General features: G+C 51.5%; 1 protein-coding gene across 4 annotated transcripts in view; it reads right to left on the reverse strand.

The window, feature by feature from the left end:
• Positions 1 to 386: 386 nt before the first annotated feature.
• LOC138829861 (BICD family-like cargo adapter 1) overlaps positions 387 to 26258 on the reverse strand; it is an 84750-nt gene continuing 58878 nt past the window's right edge. Inside the window, exons 3-11 of one of the 4 annotated variants that reach the window (XR_011372752.1) lie at positions 22680 to 22796; positions 19888 to 20034; positions 15066 to 15245; positions 14205 to 14423; positions 13116 to 13259; positions 6689 to 6819; positions 3974 to 4094; positions 3151 to 3259; positions 1572 to 1659 (exon numbers count right to left, since the gene is read on the reverse strand). Coding sequence is in view for 3 of the 4 variants with exons in the window: in XM_070026420.1 (XP_069882521.1) it covers positions 1498 to 1659; positions 3974 to 4094; positions 6689 to 6819; positions 13116 to 13259; positions 14205 to 14423; positions 15066 to 15245; positions 19888 to 20034; positions 22680 to 22796 (1221 nt within the window). In the remaining variant the exon portion in view is untranslated. Of the gene's footprint in view, positions 1660 to 3150; positions 3260 to 3973; positions 4095 to 6688; positions 6820 to 13115; positions 13260 to 14204; positions 14424 to 15065; positions 15246 to 19887; positions 20035 to 22679; positions 22797 to 26258 lie in introns of all 4 variants that reach the window. The other 3 variants (XM_070026420.1, XM_070026421.1, XM_070026422.1) reach the window with 3 other exon arrangements.

Raw genomic sequence — 26258 nt, forward strand, 5'->3', positions numbered from 1 at the left:
CAATTTCAGAAGCAAGTTCACTGCGCTAGGGCGGCTGGCCCCGGGCGGCTCTCCCCTCCGGATCAGCGCCCCGGCCGGGAGCACAGGTGGGAAGACGCCATGGCAAGCGCCATGTTTGTCACATGCTGGAAGGACGCAGGGAAGCCTTGGCCTGCAGTGGTTTCTTTCTGGCTGGGAGTTTGTCAGGTTCAGGGCCAGGTGCGGCCTGCCTGATAGTTTACATGCTGGAGGCCTGGCGGGAGCCTGAACGGGATGGAGGCGCCGCTCCTGGGCCGGCCTCCCAGGCGCTGCAGCTGGGGCCAGTTCCACGGTGCTTCTGACTGAGAAGGCGCATTCGTACCAAACCCTTCCCCTTGCCCAGCGATTGAGGCAGAAAGCTCTGTAGAAATTAATTTTATTCTTATTCAGACTATTTTCAAAAGAAGCAGTGGTGCGCTGTTTTTCTAAAAATATGCCTTTATAGATTTATATATGTATATTATAAAATCCATACACGTATTTACATGGTTGCTACATACAAAATTCCAGCACTGTGGTATGTACATATCTATAGGTACATTCTTTCTGCTCATCCCTGCTGTGCTTTTCCCGGTGAGGGCAGGAGGCTGAAGCAGTGTACGCGGCTGCGGGCTGGCAGGGCCGCACAGCCTCTGAGTTGGGGCCTCAGCAGAGATGGGGGGTGGCTGCAGGCTCCCAGCAGCCTCACCCCATCCACCCTGTGGTACCTACACTGCCTTCAATGTGAGGGTGGCTGATCGGGCCCCTGTGAGGCCGTTCTGTGGCCTGGGCGGGCGTGGCAGGGCCAAGAAGTTACAGTGGAGGCAGGAGAGGCTGTGGAGGAAGACGAACGAGCCTCGCCTTCAGCCCTGGCCCCATGAAGGGGAAAGGGCGGGATGGCGTCCCACAGGACACCAGTGAGAACACGCTGCCTGGCCCGGGCCTCAGCGGAGTAAGGACTGCACTGGAAGAGGAAAGGCCTGGAAACAGGGCCCTCCCTCGGCTCCAGGGGTGAGCCCCAGGCCTTCACCCCGCAGCCGCAGGCTGGGCCTCCTGCCGGGGAGGGCTCCAGCAGAGGTACATGCATGTAGGCACGGGGCGACTCCCCTGACTCGCTGGGCCAGGGCTGGGGCAGAAATGGAGGCATGCGGGGGGAGAGCCTCCGCTTCTGTTCCCATCTTCTGGAACCGAGGCGGCAGCAGAGCCCGTGGGAAGGGCGGCTTTAGGAGGTGGCCTGGGCCCCGCTCAGTGATGGGCTCCGTGGGAATCCCAGGCCTGGGCCTGACTGGGAAGCGGGGACAGGGTCCCTACCTGTCTCTCTCTCTGCCTTGACAGCAGCCTCCGGAGGCGAGGCCAAGGCAGGCCACGGCCTCGGCCTCCGTGTGCGCTGCCGGAGGGGAGCAGGCTGTGGAGGCGGATGGGCCCTGGGATGGGGGAGCGGTGCTCACGGCGCCTTTGAGCTGCCCACCTCCTGTCCTTGGCATCCCAACTCTTCCCAACTTAAATTTTCCTGAAGAATGAGAAGAGCCGTCTGCCTTCTGTGGTGCCGGGCTCGGGGCCCCGCCCGGGCCCGTGGCGGCCGGAGAAGGCGGCAGCAGGCCGGCTCCGCTCCTTCAGGTGCGTGTCCATCAGCTGCCGGTCAATGACCCTGTGCATGTCATCCTGCGGAACGGGAGAACAGGTGGGAGGTGAGACGAGGCTCTGGCCTGGCCAGCAGACGGACAGGGAGGTAACAGACGTCAGAAGGACACGGATGAGGAGGAGCAATGAGGTGGGTGAACAGCGACACAGGGCTGCCAGACCAGAAGGAAGTGGTGAGGGTGCACGCGCACGGTGCTGGGCACGCAGGAGCTGTTGGTGCTCTGTCTCCTCGGGGCTTGAGCTGACTTCGCTGCCAGCGCCATCCCTCCTGACCCTAAGCTGCTGTCCCTATGGGCAGCAGGCCCAGAGCTGGCCTCGGCTTGCCAGCTCTCCGGGCCAGCGACTGGCCTGGGGGCCGCTCACGCTCTGTTTTCCCCTCTTCCATCTCCCGCCTGCCTGTGAGCGCCCTCGCCCCAGCCAGCCCGGCTCCTGTGACAGCATCGCCGTCTTCAGGGACACTGTCTTGCACCAGCGAGGCGCATTTTGGTCAGCTTCACTGGGTGAAGGCCCTTTCCCTGCTCCAGTTTGCCTGTGGCCTAGAAAATGTGTCCACTGCCCTTGCTTACACAGCAGCAGCTTTTCCTGCACAGAGGAGGGCGGCTCGGGCTCTTGCCATCCTGGCTGCTAGCTGCTGATGCTGGGTAGGAGCTCTGCCACTGACCACGTCTGTAGGTCAGTGGCCCTGAGTAACAGCCGTCAGCAGTAAGGGCAAGGCTGTCTGCTTGTCTCAGAGCCCTGAATCCAGTTCTGGGTTCTGAGATGTGCTGGTAAAGGCTCTGGGCGCCAGTTGGGCTGGACACGCCCCTCTGACCAGCCTGTCCATCACTGCCCCTGACTCGCTGAGCCTCTGCAGGCCTCGGGCAGTGAAGAGATTTCTTGGTTCATCACCAGATGGTGGTGAAAACGCACTTATCTCCCCTTGCTCATGACAGGCAGCCCGCCTTCCTCAGCCTCCATCACACTAACTTGCTCCCTGGCTCCTCTCCTTCCAGCCCCCTTTCTAAACTTGCTCCTCACATCTGAGGCTGTACTAGGTCTTGGCCAACAGCCCTGCTTCCAAGGTTCCCACCCTGCCCTGCATGGAGGGCGGGCATGCTCAGTAAACATTACATTGTTAGCTGTGATAGGCAGAGGGAACACGAAAGGGTCCTTCAGAAAAAGCTATCATTTCTCACAGCTGCAGCACCCTCCACCTTTATAAAGAAACCAAGTTCACAGCCACATCATCACATGCTTGCCACTCCTCCAGCAGGCAAAACGATGTGTCTATGAGAAGATGGCACCAAGAAAGCAGGTTAGCCGGAGACAGTTAGACCTGACAGAGCTGGGCATGCGCTGCCACAGGCTCACTAGACACGATGGGGGCAGCAGAGGCGCTCGGGCTTGGGCATGATGGCATGTCACTGCACAGATGACGCCGGGCTCCCGGCACACAACACGGCGGGCTGCGAGGAGAGGCGGGATGATGATGGCGGTGAGGGGAAGGTAAGTGGGATGTAGGCTCGGTCTCACCTCGAAGGCAGGAGGGGTGTACGACTAAAGCTGTTGGTACGGGAGCTGAGAAAGGCCACTAGATCAGAAACCAAAGGAGCCAGATAGTGAAAAGCCCCGAGGAAGCAAACTGCAGCCAGGAGAGAAGAGAGAGCAGCGCAGTGAGCCGGGGCCTGGCCAGCCGGCGGCCTGGCAGAGCCAGGGGGCCAGGACACCGTCCTGGTGGGGCCAGGGCTCAGCTGCCAGCTCCGCTGGGCCTTGGAGGAACAGCCACCGCTGGCCCGCCCTTCTCTGGGGGGCTCACCTCAGAGCCCCACTCATCTGTTTCAGGCTTCTTGGGGAGACGCATTAATGGCTACCCACATCTCAACACTGGACTCCCTCAAGCTCCTCACTGAAAAGCCAGTTATAACAGCCCTGGCCCAGCAGGGAGCTTTGCAGAACCCCGAAAACAGGTCCTAGCGATGGCCTGCACAGGCCTGCACAGCACAGCGCTCGGAGAGAGGAAGCTGCTGGCCTTTGGGACAGGGAAGGGCAGCAGCTGCAGGGCTGCTGGCCCGCATCCAGCTGCGGTTTGGCATTCGTCACACGGGGCTTCCCAGCCCTACCACTGCTGATCTGTTTCCTTCTAGTTTTAAGCCAAGCCATGAGGAGCAGCTGAAGAAGGGCCTGGTTCAAGTCTGGAGGTCACCGCAGCCCCAGACGGCAGTCACTCTTGAGAGTACCCGGTCCCCAGGGACAGGAATTCTGTGGGCAGGGAACGGGGTGACCCTTCTGCCTCACATTGCTGACTGCAGGGGCTCCGGGGCTGTCCCTCGCCCCGTGTTTCAGTGCTCTTGCTTACCTGCCACGCCTCAAGCTGCTGTGAGAGGTTCAGTTTCTGCTGAATAGCATCCAGCAGCTGGCTGTTGAGGGACATCATGTCCATCTTGCACTTGGCCAGTTCCAGCTCCACAGCGTTCTTCCTGCAAGTAGAAGGCGGGGGTGAGCACGGACAGCTGTGCAGGGGCACCTGGCTCTCTAGGAGGAGACCTGACTGCAAATGCACAACGAGTCTGTAACCAGGTTGTGCAACAAGCTGCCACAGGGTTCTCTCAACCTTCAGAGCCAACCTGTAGGTGAAGGGATGGTTTGTCACCTTCATCTCAACAGTTGGAAGAACAGGTCGAGAGTGATTGAAAGAGGAGGACAGGGCTGGGAAGGTGGCTTGGTGGTAGAACGCTCGCCTTGCATGTGTGAAGCCCTGGGTTCAATTCCTCAGTACCACAGACACAGAAAAATCTGGAAGTGGCACTGTGGCTCAAGTGGTAGAGTGCTAACCTTGAGCAAAAGAAGCTCAGGGTCAGTGCCTAGGCCCTGAGTTCAAGCCCCAGGACTGGCAAAAAAATAAAAAATTTAAAAAGAGGAGGATACTTGAATGAGGAATGGAGCCAGGCACCTGTGGCTCATGCCTATGATGCTAGCCTCTCAGGAGGCTGAGACCTGATGATCATGGTTCAAAAACCAACTAGGGCACGAAAGTGTGAGAGACTTCATCTCCCGTTAATCATCAAATAGCAGGGCTGGAGGTATGGCTCAAGTGGTAGAACAAAAGCCACAGGTTCAAACCCTAGTACCAGCAGGGGGGGGGGGAAGATTGGAGCCCAGAAGGGATCAAAGGCCTTATATGGCACAAAGGAACACGCCCCTGGCAGGGTGCAGTCCTCCCTCCTCCTCCTCCTCCTGGAGGGGGAAGGACGAGGTCCTCTGACTCTTAAAGGAGTCATCTGTAAGAGAGAAGTGTGCAAAGAAAGCCACACAGGGGTGATCACCCCAGCTTAACTAATGCTAGTACCAAGACCTGGGCAACTGGTGGAATATTGGGGAACATGATAGGCTATGGGCACCAGTAAACAAAACAAAATGAAACAAAAGACCAGTTTGCTGCTGCTCAGTGGAGGCAAGAGCCAGAAAACAAGGTGGAGATTTGTAAAAGACTATGTGGAAGGCACACACAGAAATCTAGCTGGTCAGGCTGATTCTCCTGACATACTTTTTGTGTTTTCACGTTTTTGTATATTTCATGTATTCTTTTTTTCTACTTTGCCTAACAGTCCTAAATTAAGCTGCTAAATACAAAAGAAAATTGGTGGGGGAGGGGGATCTAAAGCAGGAGGAACTGGAGCAGCCCGGGGGCCCAGACGCCCAAATGTGCATCATTTAGCCCTTGCCACGCCCCCGCTCCCTTCCTCCCTCCCCGCCCCCCCCCCCACTGGAAACAGCAAGGCTCAGGAAAGGACCTCCTTGCACCCAGCCAGCGACCACCCAAGGATGGCCGGGGCATCCCCACCTGCAGAGGCCACCCGCTTTGACTTGGGAACGCCGCCTGCACGAGCAGAAGAGCAAATGCTCAGCCGCCGCCCTCCCCCAGCGGTGCCAGCACTTCCTCCCGGGCCTGGCCGGGTCCACGGAGCCATTAGTCACCTACCCCACACCCACCACCAGGACCCAGATCCACACCCGCCCGGAGGCTCTCCGCTGCGGTGCCTGTGCTAGCTCCGCCCACTGCGGCTGTGGGCCTCTAGGGTAGGCCCGGGCCTGCCCAATGAGCATGGGGCTCAGAGTACTGCAGACTACCTCTGTCACGCTAGACGCCATTGGCTGGCGTGGAAGAGCGGAAAGCCTCGGATGGCGCTGGTTGCCATGGACGCCAGCCCGGCCACACAGTCCAGGAACAAACCCCAGGGGTTGGGTAGCAGCTGCAACCTCACGCTTCTCAGCCTTTGCCAACAGGTGGCGCTACAAGCAGCCCGGGTCTCCCCGCGCTGCGGGTTGGCCCCGCAGGCCTCCACGCCTGGCCGGCTGGCTCTGAACGTTCCTCCCAGAACACTCTCAGTACTTGTCATTCAACAAAAACCCCAGACCCCGAAGGCACAGATGAATTTAATAACCACATTTTAAAAGGCAGTACTTCCAAGAGCGAGGGCTAGAATTCCTTTACTTAAATGTAGCCGCTAGGACCTGACCTTTTATTTTTTGGCCAGTCCTGGGGCTTGAGCTCAGGGCCTGAGCTTCTTTTGCTCAAGGCTAGCACTCTACCTCTTGAGCCACAGCGCCACTTGGCCCAGGTTGGCTTCAAACTGCAATCCTCAGATCTCAGCCTCCTAAGTAGCTAGGATAACAGGTGTGAGCCACCGGCGCCCCACTGAAATATACTCTTTACCCGACTTACTTAACTGTAACCCCTCTGTACACCACCTTTGTAATAATACTAAAAACTAAAGAACACACATATGAAAGCTAAGCTTTACAAGTAAAAAAAAAAAGCAAGACAGGTAGAGTGTCATCCCACTGATGTTTAAAAAAATCCCACACAACTAATACATTACAAACCCACCTGCACACGCACAGGAAAAGATCTGTCAGAACACACACCCACCTTTCAACAGTAGCTTCTACCTGGGACTGGGGTCGAGGGTGGAGAGCTTTACCCTTGTATTCTTCTGTACAATTTGGGTTTGAAACAACTGAGTGTCTACCTCAATTTAAACAACAGAATGAAACCAGCCGTCACACTCACTTTGCAATGGCCTCGTCCCGGTCCCTGATGGCCTTCTGAAGCTGCTCCCGTGGCTCCTTGTCCTCAGATGTCACTCTGAGCCGGTCCCGCTCCTCCTTCAGTGCAGTCATCTCCACACTCAACAGCGTCACCTTAACAGACCGCAGAAGAAGGATCGTGACGCCATTGTTGCTGGCTTGGGTAGTTTTTCCTCCATGAGGGAAAAAGGCATGGAGAAGCCCCAGTCTGGCAGGTGTGCGTGGGGGAGCAGGTCAGTGGCGCCCCACAGCTGCCCTGCCCCAGGGAGGGCTCTCCTCTCCTGGGGAAGGACACGGGGGGGGGGCAGACCCCCGCCTCTACTCTCTACTTGGCACACCACACTGCCAAGCATTACCAGGTTTTCCTGGGGAGATACTGAAAAGCCCCGAGCACATCAAGGATCCAGAGCACATTTTACAGAGTAGGGCTCAAGTCTTGTTCCAGCCATCTTTCATACTGAATGGTATTGATGGGGGCCTGGCTACCATCTCCAGAGCACTTGGCACAACCCGACTCTTCCTCATTCAGCTATCCAGGTCAAAGCCATCTAGAATCTGAATACCTAGCTGAAGTTATTACCTCTTGCTTTGAACCTGTCACCTTGCCTGTGGTCCATTCCTCATCGAATGCTATGCTGGAAACCACCATTTGGCAGCGATGGAGCCTTCCAGCAGCTCTGCCAGCGACCTGTTTTACTCCACTCCACAAGAGAGTTAACCTCACATATGCCGTGATCACTGCAGGGCAGCACGGGGCTGCCTCCCTCTGTGCATACCTGAGCCTGACTGTGTGTGGCCCTGAACCTCCCAACTCCTACACAGCTGACAGCTGCCATCTTGGGGGAAGTCACGCCAAACTTTTTCCTATTTGGGGGCAGCTCCTGGCTGTGTGCGTCTCAGCGGGAGGCATGGCATGACTGCCCCACAGGGGCAGCTACTCATTTCCTTCCCCTTGCAGCTATGGCGCAGTGTGTGATCAGACTTGCCTGTCACTCCCCTTTCCTGGGCCAGCAGAGCCGCAGGTGAGCGGGCAGCGGCAGCAGCTGGCTGGGCTCTGCTGTCTCTTTCTTGTGGCTTCTCCTTCCTGTTTGGGAGCAGGGGCTGTCCTGCCTTCCTCTCACTTGGTTCTGTAAATAATCGGACCCAATGCTTTCTGCCTAAATTATGCAGAGCAAATTTGTTTGCAACCAGAAACCCTCCCAGCTAGAGCTTCCAGCAAACATCTGTTAGGTAATAGAAGGGGGGGGGGGTGTGCTTTTCTAGGTGGATAGGACTAGACATGAATTTGGATGCCTGACCTCACCTTCTTGTTAAATATTACACCAATATTTTCCCAAGGGAGGGACCATCCATGCAGGCCTGTCTCCCTCGCATAGGGGATCTATGTCACCCTGCTGCATACTTACTGGCTTCTCAAGTCCCAGGTTGAATCTTCAGATAAGACTGAAACTGAGTGAAGGCCCCAAGATGAGGCTGATGATCAAAACTATCAGACTGACAGAGCAGGTCTGCCGCAAGCCACAGAGGCAGCTGCTGGAGGGGTTCAGAAGTCACCCCATGGCAAGGAGTAGAGGGACAGTTTACTGTTAGAAGTCTGATAAGGATCTTCAAGGCCTGGACAGCAGAGAGCTGCAGCCTTTCAGGTGAGGAAGGCTCAGAAGAGGAGGGCCCACACCTGCAAGGCATGGTTTGGAGTATCTGAGAGGTCATGGCTTGCACATACGGCATGTCCCAAGACACAAGAAGAGGTGGTAAAGTGGTGAAGAGACCCAGCCTCACCCGAGGAAGGTTCTACTGCTTGGTTGCTAGAAGTCAAGACTCAGAAAGCACCTGGCAAAGACAGCCAGACATCATACCAAATGAGCCGTGCCACAGCCCCAGGCCAGCTGAGTGAGGAACAGAGAGGCAATAAACAGGGACAGACATGCCAGGCAGGAACAGCCAATGTTTAATATGCTCCAGATAGAACTCTAGAGAACTTTTTGCTTTGATCTGGAAAATCTGGACAAGTTAGAGACCAGCAGGTACCTGCCTCAGGAGAAGAGACAAAGGTCTTAAAAGAGACAACCTAAAAGCTGGTCCCATCAATTAACGAAGGCAGGAGAAAAGCTGTATACTCAGCAGCCCCACTTTGCACCCGCTCATTGATCTGAGCCTTTCCCCTCTAGGGTCACTTTACAATCACGCTGGGCTCCAGGGAGGACACAGTTCATGATAAGCTCTTGACAAAAGGCAGACTGCCTCTCAGACAGGCAATGCCATCTTCCCACCATCTTGAAGAGCCAAAAGATAATACAGGACACCTGTTAGGCCTCTGCAGAAAAGGCTGAGCTAACAGTCGGTCAACCAGGCCAGACCTGTGACTTGTTGATGCCAGCTTAATAATGCATACCTTTCTTACCTTTCTGCCCCCAATTGTCCCGATTTTAACCTGAAGCCACTGCCTGAACCCCGAAAGATGATTGAAGTGCTATCTTCCCATGGCTACCATGCACTAAACCTCCTTTCTCTGTCCTTTGCCATGTCTCTCTATTTGGCTTATAGGGCCAAGTGGCCAGACCTAATATAATATGGGATTCCTAGACTTTGAGCCTGGGATCTAAAACTTAGTTTCAGTCTTTCTCTCTGAACTACAACAGGGGAAAAACAACTGTCCTGTTGACTAAGTTGTGAAGAGAACTGAGATCGAAAACCTCAGGGTCGGGGCTGGGAAGGTGGCTCAGTGGTAGAGCGCTTGCCTTGCATGCTTGAGGCCCTGGGTTCGATTCCTCAGCACCACATAAGCAAAAAAAAGAAAAAAGCCGGAAGTGGTGCTGTGGCTCAAGTGGTAGAGCGCTAGCCTTGAGCTGAAGAGCTGAGGGACAGTGCCCAGGCCCAGAGTTCAAGCCCCATGACTGGACCCAAAAGAAAAAAAAAAAAAAAAAGAAAACCTCAGGGTCCACTGCACAGTGGCTTACTATTATGTATTCCACTCCCTTTCTCCACCCGGGAGGGGCCCGGGGGCTGGGTATACACAGGATGTACATCGCTGATCCCAAATCCACTTTTCCCAAATAACAAGGGTGTCCTCACACAAAAGCAGTGTCAAGGAAAGCACCCCAAAGTCATGCATCTATGGCTTTTATTATTTGGCTGCTTGTCCAGTCAGGACCTGTGCTAATACTGGAGAAGAGGGGAGGCTCACGCTGGCTCTCCTGGGGTGGGCTGTGGCGCAGCTGACTGGACAGTGTGGTTTGGAGTGCAGGACGATGGCTGGACAGAGCCAGGGCACATCTCCTGGAAGGAGGTCAGAAGGGTCTCCAGGAGGAAGTGAAATCTGCTCTGGAACTTGGGAGAGGAAGATAGAGCTGAGGGACAGGAGGGTCTTCTGGGTAAAGAGGATAAGAAGGAGAAGGCCAGAAATGGGGAATATGCGCCCCTGCCACATCCACGTCCACTGACGCGAAGGGGATGGGGCGGGGCAGGCAGCAGGCAGCAGCCCCTGGTGACTGGGGCTCGAGGCCTCCTGTGACCTGATGTGGAAGCCAGTCCATGATGGGTCGTCAAAGAGCACACTGCCTTCAAGTTTCACTTCACCAACACCGCCCCCCTCATGAGGGTGGGTGGCCCGGCGAAGTGGGGATCAAAGCCTAGCTATGGCAGAAGGTAAGCTGGAAACACGGCAGTATCCAGGAGCATGGAGGAGGATCATGCTCAATTTACGGTTAAGCACATTTGGTTGGTGAAGCCCTGAACACTCCAGCCCACGTCCTCTCTTCCCAGGCCCTCTGGAGTATCTGGTGGGTGCTCCAGCCAAGGTTGTGCTGTGTCTCCACCAGCCTGGGCTGAGGAGCCTCACAAATGACTGGCTTCTGTATGCTGCGATGAGTCCTGCAGACCCCCACCCCTGCCCCCTAGGCTCACAGACAGGAGGAGCAGCCAGGGCTGTGGGGGCTGAGGACATGCTGGGGGAGGTGCCGGGCATGCCATCGAGTCTAGCTACAAATGTATGCCACAAACAGAACTTATCCAATTACACTTAAGCTCCCTTACTCAAAAGGAGGTGGTACATCTGACCGCCCGCTTTCCAGGCCTACCTTGGGCCTCTAGCCTCATCTTGAAGTGGGAAGAAATGGGCTTGGAGGCTGGACCATGTATCGGTCTAGTTGGATGCTAGAACCTCAATCCCAGCTAACTTTGTCTAGGCCCTGTCTCCCAACAGCCTAGAGACAGCTCTTGGCTCTCATGACCCTGAGTCAGGCCTGAAACGCAGGGACCCCATGCAGCATTATGAGCCACTGAAGCACATGGTGGACGCGTGGCAGGTGCTGACCCAACCCTGAATGTGGATATCATGCTTCCTGTGTTGGCTGCCGTGTCTGATCATTCTTGTACCCCAACCCTGCCCAGGGTATCAGCCTGACTCCCACAGGGCAGGTTTAGGGCCTGTAGTTATACCTAAGAGGTTTTCACTATGAGCATTTAGGAAGAGATCACCTTCAGGAGAAAACCAATTCTTTCCCCCGGGTGGGCTGTGGGCGCCACCTCCTGCCTGGGGCACCGTGGGGATGGGAGCCATGGAAACTGGCTGAAAGCGCTCATCTGCGAGGCCTCTAAGGTGACTTGCCTCATGGGGATGTCTAACATCAGACTCCAAGCAACCCACACTTTATATTTCTGAATGAAATAATGCCCTCCAGTGAGTTGCTAGTACTATTATTCTGGGAAGCAAGCAAAACTCAAGAAGCCCAAGAGCGGTCAATATCAAAGAGCTGGTAAGTACACAGTGGTACCCACCTGCCTGCCTGCCATCCCAGCTTCTCAGGAGGGCAAGGCAGGAAGATTGCTTAAGCCTAGGAGTTTAAGAATGGTATAGGCCACATAGAGGGAATTCTGTCTTCAAATAAGTAAATAAAATATTAACCCAAAGACTTTTTAAGTCAAATGTTCTACCACTGAGCTGTACTTCCCAGTAAACCTTTGGGCCCAGCTTTCTCTTGTGTTTTTTTTTTCTTTCAGTCTGGAACATCTGACCCTGAGTGTCAACTGTTCCCTAGGCAGAAACAAAACAAAACAAAAACCCAACAGGGAGAGTGTGAGGGAAGGGGTAACATTGTCCCCAAAGAAATGTACTCTTTACTTGATTTATGTAACTGTAACCCCTCTGCATATTGCCTTTATAACAACAACAACAACAACAATAAAACAAAGGCATGCACACAAAAAACACCAAAGATATTAAAAGTTGAGGTCAAGCCGATGTCAGTGGCTCACACCTCTAATCCTAGTTACTCAGGAGGCTGAGATCTGAGGATCATGATTAGAAATCAGCCCAGGTTGGAAAGTCAGTGAGACTCTTATCTCCAATTAACCACTCAAAAACTGGAAGTGGCGCTATGGCTCAAATGGTAGAGTGCTACTCTTAAACACAAAGAGGCTCAGGGACAGCACCCTAAGTTCAAGCCCTGCAGAAGGCAAAAAAAAAAAAGTTGATGTCAGAGCAGTCTCTGGCTGTCCAACCTGTTTCCCAGAGTTTAGTGAGGAAAAAGCCACAGCTTTGAGTAGCATCGCTCTATCCTTGCTTTCTGATTCTTCACAAGAAGAGCAGTGTCAGCTATAGCCTCCCTGATATTATCTTCCAAGAAGATATATTATCTTTCAAGAAGATAATATCAGGAAGACTACTAGATGACCCCCAAAAGTACTGACAGAAGCAAACACCACACTAATGACCTGCACCAGGAAGGATCGGGAGAGGGGTGGGTGGGTGTGACAGCAATGCTGGCTGGGGCTTCCCTAGCTGCCACCCTGTGGAGGGCAGAATCCACACATAAACATGGCCAACAGGGAGAGAGAGCCTCTATCTACTTCCCAGCACAGATTTTAGAGGTTCCTTCTTGGGTGGGGCTGCCTAAGTCTTGTAACATTTTTCAGATCAGAATTCAGATGTGCCTCTCCACCGCCGGCAAGAAGACAGAATCGGGATCAAACAGGAAAGGAACAGTGAGGTCAGCGGCCAGGTCACTGAAGCTGAGAAACAGCCCCACAGAGGTGATGGTGCTGACAGAGGAGAGGCCTGCAAAGATGCCCTGCTCTCGGCCCGCCAGCGCCCCTGCCCGGAAGCCGCCGGTCAAACACCTGAGAGTGGCCTGGGCACTGTGGCCCTCAGCTGTCAGCATCCACCAGGCCGCCCGATTTGGCCCTGCAGACATGTCGCTGCAGGAATGGAGGATCAGCTATTCTTGCTCCTGCCAATCTCACTTTGGGATGAACAAGGGCTGTGTTCTTCTCTTGAAGCTACTCCGCTCACCTCACCTTCAGGTCACAGTCCCCCAAGGATGCGGTGGAGGACAGCTGCGTCTCACAGAGGTGGGAGTGAACAGGGGGACACGGGCACACTCTCGGCACTGGGCTGAAGATGGGGTGCTCACCTGACTGTGGAGTCGCTGCAGCTCTTCTAGGCTTTGCCTCAGTTTACCCCTCTCTCCCTCCATGAGCTCTCTCAGGGCTCTTGAGTCCTCACTTGTCTGCCTGATCTGTTCTTCTAAGGAGTCATCATCAATTCTCCGAGAGCTCTGACAGCAAGAGGAGAGAGCCAACCAGAGACAGGGAGGGGTGGGAGATGGAGAGGAGATGGGGAAGCAGGTGGAGAGATGTCAGGGATAGAAGGACAGCAGGGGAGATGAAGGGAGGGAAGGGAACAAAGGAGGGGGGGAGACAAAGGGGATAACAAAGAAGGGGAGAGAGATTAGGGAGAGAGAACCTCCAGCTCAACTTCAACCTGCAAATTATAGCTAGATGTTCATTTTTGTTTGGGGCTTCAGAGGGAGAAAGCTGTGTAGGTGAATGCCACACGATGCGGATGGCTCCCTTCTCCCACCAGGACTTGGCCTTGTACAATACAACCCACAAAACAACCCAGCCTGGCCAGAGGCAAACAAGGAGCCTTCGTCTTACTTCATCCATTACAGGCAGTAAGACATAGCCACTCTGTAGGAGGCTAAAACCTGAGGAGAAATAATTGCCCCAGAGCTGGGCATCTGAGTGGAGAACAAGCCAGGAGAAATGTCTCAGAACTGTAGGGAGGGACGCCTGGAATTCTCTGAGGCCCTTGCTCATCAGCTCCCTGCGCTCACTAACATTCATATTCTTTTGGTGCTCATTCCACTACAAGGACCAAACAGAATAGCAACTTGCAGTTTTTACCTACTGCAAATTTCTTTATCCATAGTTTCTAAGCACAGCCTTTAAACTTAAAAGCAGACACTCTACACACCATCAGCTGGAGGGAAGAACTTCATTTGTATGTTGGCAATTGCAGGAGGGTGACCTTGGAGGCTCCCTTCCCCGGCCCTTGGCCTCTCTGATCTCCAGTAGTCTGTGCTCTCAAAAAAATGAGCAATCAGGAGGTGCTCTGGCAGGTCCCTTGCAAGGCTCCACTTCAGAGTTTACTTCACTTTCTCCACTAGGTTTCAACTGCCCGGCGCTATAGGCCAGGCTCTTCTCCCATTTGCCCTTACCGTGGGCTCCATGCCATCCACGATGCTCTGGATCAGCCGCTTGAGCTCACTAAGGGCAGTGCGCAGGCTGCCGGCTGGCACGTCCTTGGCGGAAGAGGTTTCTGAAGACTCGTCCATGGATGAGTCTGTGGACACGGCTGAGTCGGCACTGTCATTTCCACGAAGGTGTGAGCAGAGATAGCGGACTTGGCAGTAGGCTTCCCAAAGCTGCAGTCTTAGCTGTGTCACAAGTGGCAATCATCATTTCGAATCCTAGAAAGGACTTGACCATCTCTTGTCTAGAAGCTAAACCCAAGTACAGATGCCAGAGACCCTGATTTGGGGAGCAAGGGCTTTTGTTTTTAAAAATCATCTGCCCCAAGAAGCAGTACTTTTTCAAGCCCTGTACCTCTTCCCAAACTCCCCATTCTCCCCTTTCCCTGCCCACCAGCCCCTCCTGTTTGCTAATATCAAGCATTTCTGGAAATATACGATCGGATCTGTTGGGGTCAGGAAATGGTTGAGGGAATGAGTAGTTACAAGATGTATGGAAAGAAGCTAAGGGGCTAGTTCCTGAATGTTCTAGCACTCTGCCAATGCCTGAGGAAAGAGGCTGCTACCGGTCACCAAGCATCTCCTCAGTGCCACGAGGGCAACACTTGGCAGGACACAGTCCTCGGACAGCTCTGCTCAAGGCCTCAATGGACAAGGCAAGTGGGTGACGGAGGGTCAGGTCTGGTTTATACAGCTCTAACCAGCGTGTGTAGGAGCTCATGAAGGGCCACAGGCCTTGCCAGGCAGCAGTGGAGCTCTGAAGAAGAGAAGATGGCCCATGAGCCCCGGGACCACCTGCCCTGCTGGGCTGGCAAAGGACATCAGCACCTGCTCTCTTTCCTGCTCCAGTTCCTCAGCCTCCATGCTCTGTTCGATCTCTGACAGCAGGGACGTGCTGGTGGCAGCAGAACTCTGCAGGCTCCTCTCCTCCGTGAGCTCCTCCACCTTCACTTGCAGCTGCCGGTAGGACAGTCGCACCTCCTGGAGCTCCAGCTGGCTTTGGTGCAGCTGTGGGGAGAGCAAAGCTAGGAGGCTTGCCCAAACCGAACAGCAACAGTGCTAGAAGCTGACCACACTGCTAGACCAGCCGCCACCTCACGGGGAAACAGGGAGGAGGAATGGGTCAGACTGCATCAGAAATGTGGTCAGCAAGACCCAGATCAGGGAGATGCTACGGGACAAACAACTCGCTGGTTTTTTTTTTTTTAACAAATAAGTTTCAAGAAAAACTATATAAAGGGGGAAGCTAGAAATTAAAAAAGACTCAAGAGATGTATCAAACAATTGCAATGGATAGGTCTGTAAACTTTTCAAGTTTATGCCATTTATAAAAAATTGAAAATTTGAACTAATGGAGTTCAAGGACATGTTAAATTTTGTAATGTAACAGTAACATGGTTATATACTTTGAACAGTTATTTTTTCCCCCTACCCTGAGTGCTTGGGACCAAATCCAGGGCCTTGTGCATGCTAGCCAAAAGCTCTACCACGTAGCTGTATCTTCTTCTTAAAGTTCTTTTACTTTAGAGATATGCACACACACCCATGTGCTAGTCCTAGGGCTTGAACTCAGGACCTGCACACTGTCCCTGAGCTTTTTTATTCAAGGTTAGCATTTTACCATGAGCCACAACCCCACTTCTGGCTTTTCAGTTGTTAACTGAAAATAAGAGTCTCAGGGCCTTTCCTGCCCAGGTTGGCTTTGAACTATAATCCTCAGATCTCAAGACTCCTGAGTAGCTAGAATTACAAACATGAGCTACTGGCACCCAGCTCTTTCTTGATTTTTAAAAGCTCTCAGAGATCACTTTTACATGGCAGGATTGCAGAAATCAACAAGCTCAATGAACAAGGTCCCTCAACAGAGGACCGAGGCTCAGAGAAGTGAGGGATCCAGTGTAGGGAAGAGACAGCAACACAGGGGTCAGGACTCATGGCTTGGGTCTTCCCCCTCATTGCCTCTACTTCACCCTTCTGGCTCTTCTTCACCTTTCTCTGTGGCCTTCTCTCTGAAGTCCACAACATGGCACCATTCTCCACCACTGTGGAACATAAGGACCACCAACTAGTGCCTTCCAGCACTGACTTGCTTCTTTTTATATTTTGTCAGTTGTGGGTCTTGCACTCAGGACTTGGGCACTGTCCCTGAACTTCTTTGTGCTCAAGGCTAGCGCTCTACCACTTAAGCCACAGTGCCACTTCTGGTTTTTGAGGGGTTAATTGGAAATAAGAGTCTCATGAAGACTTTTCTGCCTTGGCTGGCTTTGAACCGTGATCCTCAGATCTTAGCCTCCTGAGTAACGAGGATTACAGGCGTGAGCCATCTGTGCCTGGCTGACAGCAGAGTCTGCAGCAGCCTGCGACATGCGACACCTGTAGTTCCTACTCTCTTCTTTGTGTGGATCACTCCCATCTACCTTAAAAGATTTTTTTCCCTTGAGGCATAGGATAGTGGAAGAACTTCCTGAGATTTATCTTTATTTCTGGGGTCACTTCTGTTCCATGAATGAGAAGGGACACCGGACCTTTTTCCTCAGATTTTTGGCCAGGCCAAGGGCAAATCAGCGTGTAGTTCCTGCAGAGACGCAGAGACTATGTGGAAGCTGGCAGCAACTCCAGAACCAAGCTCTTGTGAAAGAAGCATAGCTGGCGTGCAGAACCCTTAGCCAATCCTAAAATTGATGTGCCATGAGCCTTCACTCACCCATCATTGCCAAGAAACCATTGGCTGATGGTACCAGAGGCCTGGATGAGCTCTAACCAGGAAGGGGTTGGAGCTGGCTACTCAGAGAATGCAAAAAGAACTGGCCAGCTTGCTCTGCGTGGTTCCTTGGATTGGCAACACCTGCTGGTTCAGTGGGAACTCCTCCAGCCCATTCTGAGGAAACTCAGAGCCAAAAGAAAATCAGGGCTACCGGGGGTAAAAGTGGCATTCCTTGGAAGCATTTGGCCTGGTTACAAGCAGCATATTAAACTGGCAAAAGGCTTTATAATTATTTTCTAGACAATCCCACATACATCTCAGCAGGAGAAGTTCCACACAGACAAGTATGAGTTCTTATGCACAGGGCAAAATTAGTTCAATTACTCATGCACATTCAAAGGTACTTAATTAATTATAACAGCAAGAGAACAAAAGGCCAGGAGGGGCCTCTCTGTGATTAGTGGTGGATTCATCACCTGGGCAGAAATGTGGAGAAACCAAACCAGGGAAGAAATAAGAAAACAGCATTCTTTCAAATAGAAAGAGAAAGTAGCATTCGCTGTGTACCAAAGACACCACTGAGTTTACTTCTAGGCATGAGTGTGAAGTTTAAGCTCCCAGTACTCAGGTCAGCAGAAGTGGGAGCGCTCTCCCTACCTGACATTTGAGGGTTGTGTGATCTGCCTCCTGGTACATGACCATTGCCTGTGTTTTGTTAATGAAACCCTCCCAGCCCACTGGGCCCAAGGCCCTGTGCACACTTGTAAAATGCCTGGCTAGGTCTGAAACAGGGCAGCTCAGTGGGCCTTGGAAGGGCCAATTCCTTTACCAAATAAAGAGTGTAACACAGTGTTTGATATAAGGTGCGTTCAATAATTTATCATGTCTAATCTCTGTTCTGAAACCTGAAAAACGAACCCACAAACTTGGATTAGGTTAGTGGCTTAAAAATCTGTCTTTGCCAGCAGGACCCAGGTCACACAGTGAATTTGACCAATGGGGCTTTCCTTGCCTGCCAGCCTTCTTCTCCTTATCTGAAGGTTTCAAATCACAGGATTAAACACATTCTAAGGCCACTGGCTGGACATTTTACAAGTGTGATGTAGGACTGTACAATCGCCACACCTGAGTCAGCTTCAATTTTTACTTGTAAGTAAGGGCTGTACTGTCAACAGGCCGGGCTTTGTGGAGGACACTGGTAACCAATGGTAGCTTACATTAGTAGAAGAATAGAAGGCACAGACAGAAACTGTTCCGTTGTTTAGGAGAGGTGAGAACCAAACCATAAACTAGGCTAACAGAGTGGGAATTTCCTGCTTGCGGGAGCCCTCCGTAGGCAAGTTGGAAGACTGAATGTACAGGGGGTGAGGATGTGTGTGGGCCTGACTTAGGATTCTCACTACCACAGAACACCTAAACCATGGCATTATCCATGGTTAGTACGTGGTAGTCTACACTGGTCCTGACTCTTCCCTCCCATCTCATCTACAGGTCTCCCATTATGAATCTGAAATAATAACTTTTCATTTGTGAATTCATCCTGGGCTGGACGTTTCTTTTGGCACAGGTCATTTCTGTTTTCCCTTTCCTCTCCAGGTTCTATCTCAGTAACTAAACCCCAGGAGAGTGCCTGATAGGGGACCAAATGTTGGTCAAACTGACTTGCAAGGGCAAGAGCAACAGGTAAATCAGGTGTGGGGGGGCAGGCGGGGGGACCGGTTCCAGTCTTGATCCTACTCAGGACTCAGTACACACCTTGGGATAAGTGATTTGTCTTCTCTGAGACCTAGATTTATGAGCATTTCCATCTCCTGTGGAGAATCCTACAGTGTTCAGTTTTAATACTGCCAACTTTGAAAAATGAACCAACTCCTTTCCTAGTACCATTTCCCTTCCTCCCTCTGTTCCTCTCTCCGTCTCCAGTGCTGGGGATGGAATGCAGGGGCCTGTGCAAGCTAGGTGGGGCTCTAACACTGACCTACACTCAAGCCCATTTTCGATTCAACATTTACTGAGGCCCCACCACATGCAGCAGGAGAAAGCTGTTACTTGTCCTCCAAAGGGAAGCTCTCAGCAGTCTTAGCTCCAAACAGCCTCCGTATGAGCCCAGTTAGGCAGACCTGGGCTTTGGGCAGGGACACCCCTGGCCAACCACTCTGCCTTTGATGACACTGTCCCAATCCAGTACACCCAGAGGGAAGCAATGCCTACCTAGTCCCTAGGCCCAGGCCAGCCCAGCAAAGCACCTCAGTAGTAGACACTGTGTCCTCTTTCTGGGGAGGTTAGGAGTGTTCATCTTTTTGTTTGGGGGCTTATTTCTTGTCAAGTGTGAGCTCTGGAATCCAACTGAGACCTGGGATTGCGGGTGAGGGGGGAGCAGTTCCCAAATAAGAACAAATAAAACTCAAAAAGCAGTATCCTTAGGGAGGAAAACAGAGGACCGGTCAGGCTCACCAAGGGGTCAGCCTGTGCCTTTCCTGGCAATGAGCAGAAGGAGGATGCATTCTGCAGGGTTCAGTGGGCAGCTGCTTGGTTTCTGCTCTGCACCAGCCAACCAAATCCCTCAAGCTGACATGCAGCAGCAGAGAGCACCATGAGCTGAGCTCAGAGAGCCACAGGCACTGTCTGAAATCTAGCAGGTTTCACATATACCAGGAGGCCAGAACAACACATGGTGTTCCAGCTAGGTTAGCAGCCCAGAAAGAACGATATGAAACTACTCCAGAGACCAGTGGCTCAGAACAGATGGGAGGGATGGATCGTGGGGAAGCCCCGCCTTTGCCTGGCTCTAGGCATGTTGGTGGATACCCAGCGGAAATCACAACCAGGTCATGGTGAGACCCTTACACTACCCTTCTATTCCCCCCTACCCTGGGGTGGTGCTAGCCTCCTGCCCTCCCATTCTGGCTAAGATGCTGCCTCAGGAACAGCATCTCTGCCCAGTACCTGCAAGTCTTTGTCGTGGCCCTGCCTCTCCAGGATCAGCACCCGGTCCTGCAGTTCCTCCACAGTGCCTTGCAGCAGGTCATTCTCCTCTAAAGTGGCACTGAGTCGATGTTCCAGCTCCCGTTTCCGATCTGACAGCATCTTGATCTGAAAGGGTGGAGAACCACAGGGGTGGTGTGGGGTCACACCCTTGGATGCATCAGAAGAGTGACTGGCCCCAAACACGGAGGCACATGTCTGAGTGTTGTGTCGTGGGACTCGGGAGGGCCCCACCTCAGAGAGAAGAGCTGTGCGATCCTGGGCTGAAGAGAAAGGCCCTCCCCACTAGATAGCTCTCTGGCAACAGGTGGGAGTTAGCTGTGGGAAAGCTGGAATGTGGGCTGCCAGGCAGAGGAAGGAATGGTTAGTGCTCTGGAAATTCCAGAGATAAGACAGCCCCACCTCACCTGCCCTCAGCTTTACCCTAGCTCCACTACTGGCAGGAGCAGTACCTGACCTGTACTCCTCTTCCTTCAAGTCACAAGCACCAGAAGTTACCCAAGAAATTCCTGGGGCTTCAATGTTTTCATACTCAGGCTCTCTTCCATCCTCTCCCCATAGCTCGACTCTCTGGCATTCACTAGAAGAGGGCACAGCTCAGGCCTGGGGACTCAGCTAATAGAGGAGGTAGACAAGGTACAGAATCCAGTGCACTGTGTTAAGTCTTATGATGCATGCCATCTCCTATGGGAAGGTCTGACTACTCAACTCAGTGCCAGGAAGGCAGTCAAGGAAAGAGATACCCAATTTTCTCTGGCCTGCAGGTTTGCAAGCAAGGAGCGAGCTAAGCCAGCACTCCCCACGGCCAAGGAGAGCGCCACTATCAGTGGCTCCAAAAAGTCTTCCTAAGTGTTCTCAAGGGTGAACTTTTGGGGTCTTGCAGGTCCCCGTGGCTCTTGCCATTTATTAGTTCCATATGGTATTGATTTTGCATCCAGCTACGTGCTTGCAGATACTTTCCTTATTGTCAAGATGTTGCCCCAGCTCTGATCTAGCCTGGAGAACAAAGCCTTCACACTCTTCCAGAGCTAGACTCTGAAGACCAATCCAGGGAGACTTTGAAGTGTGTGTCTAACTCATCCTAGATCTTGAGATCCATCTTTCCCTCTGCCTCTTGTACTCTCTCCCCCCACCCCATCTCCCCTCTCTGTCTCTCTGCCCCTGAGTTCTGCTCACAGGGCACAGAGGTTCCCTGGCCACCAATCAATCAGATAGGATGCCATCCTGGGGAAAAGAGGTATGTGGCCTTTGTCCAGAGAGATCAGGTGTCTGTCCAAATAAAGAAGTACTGTCTCTCAAGTGTGCACCTGGGAGAGAGACCAAAAGGAGCAGGCCCCTTTTGTGAATGGGCCCACTATTGCCCACATTGAAGCAGAGTCACCTACATGAAGGGACTTCTCACTCTGGTTCATTTTCATTTAAATACCCTCCGCCCTTTAAATCCTCCTTCCCAGGGATCACCTTGTTTCCTGAGTTTCACTCAGTGAAGTAATGAGGTAACATGATTCTGATTCACAATCAACCCTTAAAAATACCTGAGTTCTGAGTTACATGAAGTAATTTATCTGAAATGAACAATTTCACAACTTGGCCTCTGAAAGTAGCAGTTTCTGGGTCTCACATTAATTAGGCTGTCAATTCCCTCACCCCACCTTCCATACCCCTAACCTTGTGGCAAAACCTGGCAATAAACATTCCTGAGATAACCTTGTTGGTGAAGATCTAGAGGAAGTGGACGATGGAAAAGAGGAAGAGGAAGAGGAAGACAGGCATCTCCAGTCAGACTCTGGTAGGGGCAGTCGAATGGCAAGTCATGCACACAAATGTCACAGACGGGCATGCCAAACCCCACGGGAACAAACTACTTACTTCAAGAACCTGCTGCTCAATACCAGTAGGAATTCCAAGGGAAAGGAGGAAGGAAGAAAATGGGAGGCAGAAGAGAAGAGAAGACATTGACAGACTTTAGGAAAAACATCCTCAGGTCATTTACAAAGCAGGGGAGCAGCCGTGGGGTTCTCTGGCCTGATCGCAATGGGTGATTCCTTAGCCATAGTGGGAAATGGATCCTTCCACCAAGGTCTCCCACCCTGTCTCTCAAAGCCTGGCCTGGCCTACGGGGACAAGGAGCCTTTGGTAGAAGCCTCCCAGAGAAGTCCCTGTTTGAGCCTGGCAATATAACCTTTGCCTTCTCCTCACCTTCCACAAATAGGTGCTCAGAGTATCAGCATCATCACTCAACTGCTACTTTCTTCTCCCCCCTGGCTTTCACATGCTTTCAATAACATATCTGTGTCCCAGGTACTGTACCAAGTGCTTTCCATGTATTAACCCACCCCGAAACTTCCATTGCTCTCATTTGACAGCTAAGAGTAAGAGCGGTGCCTGTGAAAGTGAACTCAGCCTAAGAGGTACAAAGAACAGGAAGATGCCCTTCCCAGATCTTATGTGGACTGGAAAGTATCTTCTCTGCAGGGGCTGACAGTCAGAAAATGTAGGCCATCCTTGATTTCCACACCCTGCACAGTCACTCTGAGCATCCTTATTCTTCCAGACAACAGGCTACCCGGGTGCAAGGATCAAGTGTTCCTCATTTAGTTTGTCACAGTTGCATTTCTCTTCTGAGGTTTTAATCTCTTTTGTACGGAACAGGGATTTGTGTCCCACCTCAGAGGACTCCTTATCCAAAGACCCAGTGTCACAGTCCAAGCACAGCCCTTCCGCCCCCAAGCACAGCTGCACAGGAGCCTCACCTCAGCCTGAAGGCTCTCCAGACGGATGATGTGCTGGTTAGTTGATGAGTTTTTCTCCCGGAAGTCTTCTCTGAGGGCATGGACCTGCATGGAGAGCTGTCTCTCGACTTCAGAGGCCTGCAACAAAGGAGACCTTTGGAGTTAATCCAGGGGCTGTGCAAACGGAAGTCAGTTAGATTTCTGTCTTTCATTTCTCAAGCATCCCTTTGCATTTCTAGCCCTTAAGAGTTCAAGGTGAGATGTAGTTTCCCACATCCCCATCTTTATGATAAACGCTCTGCATAGGTCTGGGGTCTCTTTACTGACAGGCCTAAGAACACGTTACCAGTATTACTCTGCACATAGCAGAAGCACAGCATTAGCTACTAAACTGAGATGAATACGTAAGATGGGTCTACTTCCTGCCTTAGGGGTTCCTTTATTTCTCCTATCAACTTCCTGGGCAGAGGTCAGACAAATCATTTCTGTCTGTATTTCTCACTTCCACTCAGCATGGACACTATTTGAAATTCCCTGTTATGACCGATAAGATTTTGACCATTTGTCCGGCAAGGACACTTTTGCAAGGTAGAGTTCTCTACAAGTGCTAATTGAGGTGCTTCTTTCCTCCCAGCTGTTCGTTCTCTGGGACAGGAGGACCTTTAAAAGAAGGTAACCTGCCGCCGGGCGCTGGTGGCTCACGCCTGTAATCCTAGCTACTCAGGAGGCTGAGATCTGAGGATCACGGTTCAAAGCCAGCCCGGGCAGGAAAGACCGTGAGACTCCTATCTCCAATAAACCACCAGAAAACCGGAAGTGGCGCTGTAGCTCAAGTGGTAGAGCGCTTGCCTTGAGCTGAAGAGCTGAGGGACAGCGCCCAGGCCCAGAGTTCAAGCCCCACGACCGACAAAAAAAAAAAAAAAAAAAAAAAAAAGAAGGTAACCTGATCACCAACCTCTTCCTGAGGGCCCCACAGCTTGTTTTTGATTTCCCAAATGCTTAAAAACAAGGTAGCTAGTCCCTCTTGCCGAACATCATGTCATCATATTTACTGAAGGCTAGTGTGGTATCTCACATCTATAGCAAAAACTATTTAAAGCAGAGACAGAATGAATACAGTTCAAAACCAGGCTGGGAAAAAAGTTAGCAAGATCTTTTTTTTTTTTTTTTTGGGTCCGGTCATAGGGCCTGAATTCTGGGCCTGGGCGCTGTCCCTCAGCTCAAGGCTAGCGCTCTACCACTTGAGCCACAATGCCACTTCCGGCTTTTTTTTCTGCTTATGTGGTGCTGGGGAATTGAACCCAGGGCCTTATGCATGCCAAGCAAGCGCTCTACCACTGAGCCACCTTCCCAGCCCGCAAGATCCTTTCTTAACCAGCAAGTTGAGTTTGGTATACATGCCTGTGATCTCAGATATGTGAGGGGCCCACAGACAAGAAGACCCTGAATTAAGGCTCACCTAGGCAAAAAGTGAGATCCTAGCTAGAAAAAAAAACAAAAACAAATAAACAACACAAAAAAAACAAAAAGAGCTGCAGGATATAGCTCAAGTAATAGAGTGGCTACCTAGCAACTAGGAGGCCCTCAGTTTAAATCCTGGTACTAACCAATTTTTAAAAATTGAGTGTTTACCATGTGCCAAGAACTGTGCTAGAACACTTCCAATATTTCAATCATCACCCCCAATTTATACTCAGTGACATGAAGAAGCTGCCCAAAATTCCAGTTAAGTAGCCAGGCACTGGTGGCTCATGCCTGTATCCTAACTACTCAGGAGGCTGAGATGTGAGGATCTTGATTCAAAACCAGTCTGGGCAGGAAAGTCTATGAGACTCTTTTTTTTTGGGGGGGCCCGGTTGTGGGGCCTGAACTCTGGGCATGGGCGCTGTCCCTCAGCTCTTCAGCTCAAGGCTAGCACTCTACCACTTGAGCTATAGCACCACTTCTGGCTTTTTTTTTTCTTTTTGCTTATGTGGTGCTGAGGAATCGAACCCAGGGCCTCAGGCATGCAAGGCAAGCGCTCTACCACTGAGCCACCTTCCCAGCCCCAAGTCTATGAGACTCTTATCTCCAATTAACCACCAGAAAACTAGAAGTAGTGGCTTAAAGTCGTAGAGCTCTAGCCTTGAGCAGAAATGCTCAGGGACGGCGCCTAGGCCCTGAGGTCAAGCCCACAACCTTCCCCCCACCCCCCAAAAAAATCTCAGTAAGCAACAGTATCAGTAAATCATGGGCTTCTCAGATTGTGAATGCAATATTGCCAGCTTATACTTCAAAATAGCTTTTCCAATTTTCACTGCTCACAACTAAAATCATGCTCTTCAGCTCAAGGCTAGCTCTCTACCACTTGAGCCACAGTACCACTTCCGGCTTTTTTCTTATGTGGTGCTGAGGAATTGAACCCAGGGCCTCAGGCATGCAAGGCAAGCTCTCTACCACTGAGCCAACTTCCCAGCCCCAATACTAATCTTTAAAGTGTATATATAACTCTAATATTCCAAGTGCTTTCTGACCAAAGAGTCAGGTAATGTGAAGCTTCACAGTGAATTCTGAGCATCTTTGAAGTTCCCCAAGTAAAAGTGAACCAGGGCACACATCTAAGGATGGTATGGTAAGAAGAAAGTGAAGTGGTAAACCATTGAGTTAGGAGTTCCAGTGCTGCCCTAACCTCTTTGAGTCTCTCCAAAATTATAAACTGATTTATTCCTCCTTCACTTGTTAGTACAAAAAGGGCAGTTCTGAAGGGGATCCTCAGTTCTCAATTGCTAAGGATACTTCAGGGTTGAGCTCAGTAACTGAAGTTTAAGAAAATAAAGGAAAAAAAAATACTACACTTTAGAAATTTAGAGCATCTAAATTTGTAGGAAATACAAAGACCCCAGAATCAATTGTCTTTTTTTCTTTTTTAAATAAAACAAATGAAAAACAACAAAAAGCTGGCATATTATTTTTTTAACATATTTCCATGTCATTATGTAGCTTAATTTTTTCCCCATTTATCCGGTATTTAGTTATACAATTATAACATAGTCCCTCCTGATGAGAGACTCATGTTTGCCAGAAAAATGATCTAATTCTGAGCCATACTTCCAGTCCTTTTTGCATTGTTTAAGATAGGGTCTTCCTTTTTGTCTAGACCTGCACCTAGACTATGATCTTTCTTTTTTTCTTTTTTTTTCCGGTTGGTTATGGGGCTTGAACTCTGGGCTTGGGCACTGCCCCTCAGCTCTTCAGCTCAAGGCTAGCGCTCTACCACTTTAGCTACAGCACCACTTCCGGTTTTGTAGTGGTTTATTGGAGATAAGAGTCTCACGGACTTTCCTGCCCCAGCTGGCTCTGAACCGAGATCCTCAGATCTCAGCCTCCTAAGTAGCTAGGATTACAAGCATGAGTCACTGGCACCTGGCTAGACTATGATCATCTTTCTATTTTACTCTTCCTGTGTAGCCGAGATGTATGCTACCATGATCAGTTTCCAATGAGAGGGGTAAAGGGTTCACAAACTTTTTTGTCCAGGCAAGCCTAGAACCACAATCTTACATATATCAGCTTCCCAGGTAGCCAAGATTGTAAGTGTGAGACACCACATCTAACTTAGAT

This window comes from Dipodomys merriami, unplaced genomic scaffold (genome assembly GCF_024711535.1).
Source record: "Dipodomys merriami isolate MVZ:Mamm:240054 unplaced genomic scaffold, mDipMer1.0.p SCAF_177, whole genome shotgun sequence".
Classification (NCBI taxonomy): Eukaryota; Metazoa; Chordata; class Mammalia; order Rodentia; family Heteromyidae; genus Dipodomys; species Dipodomys merriami.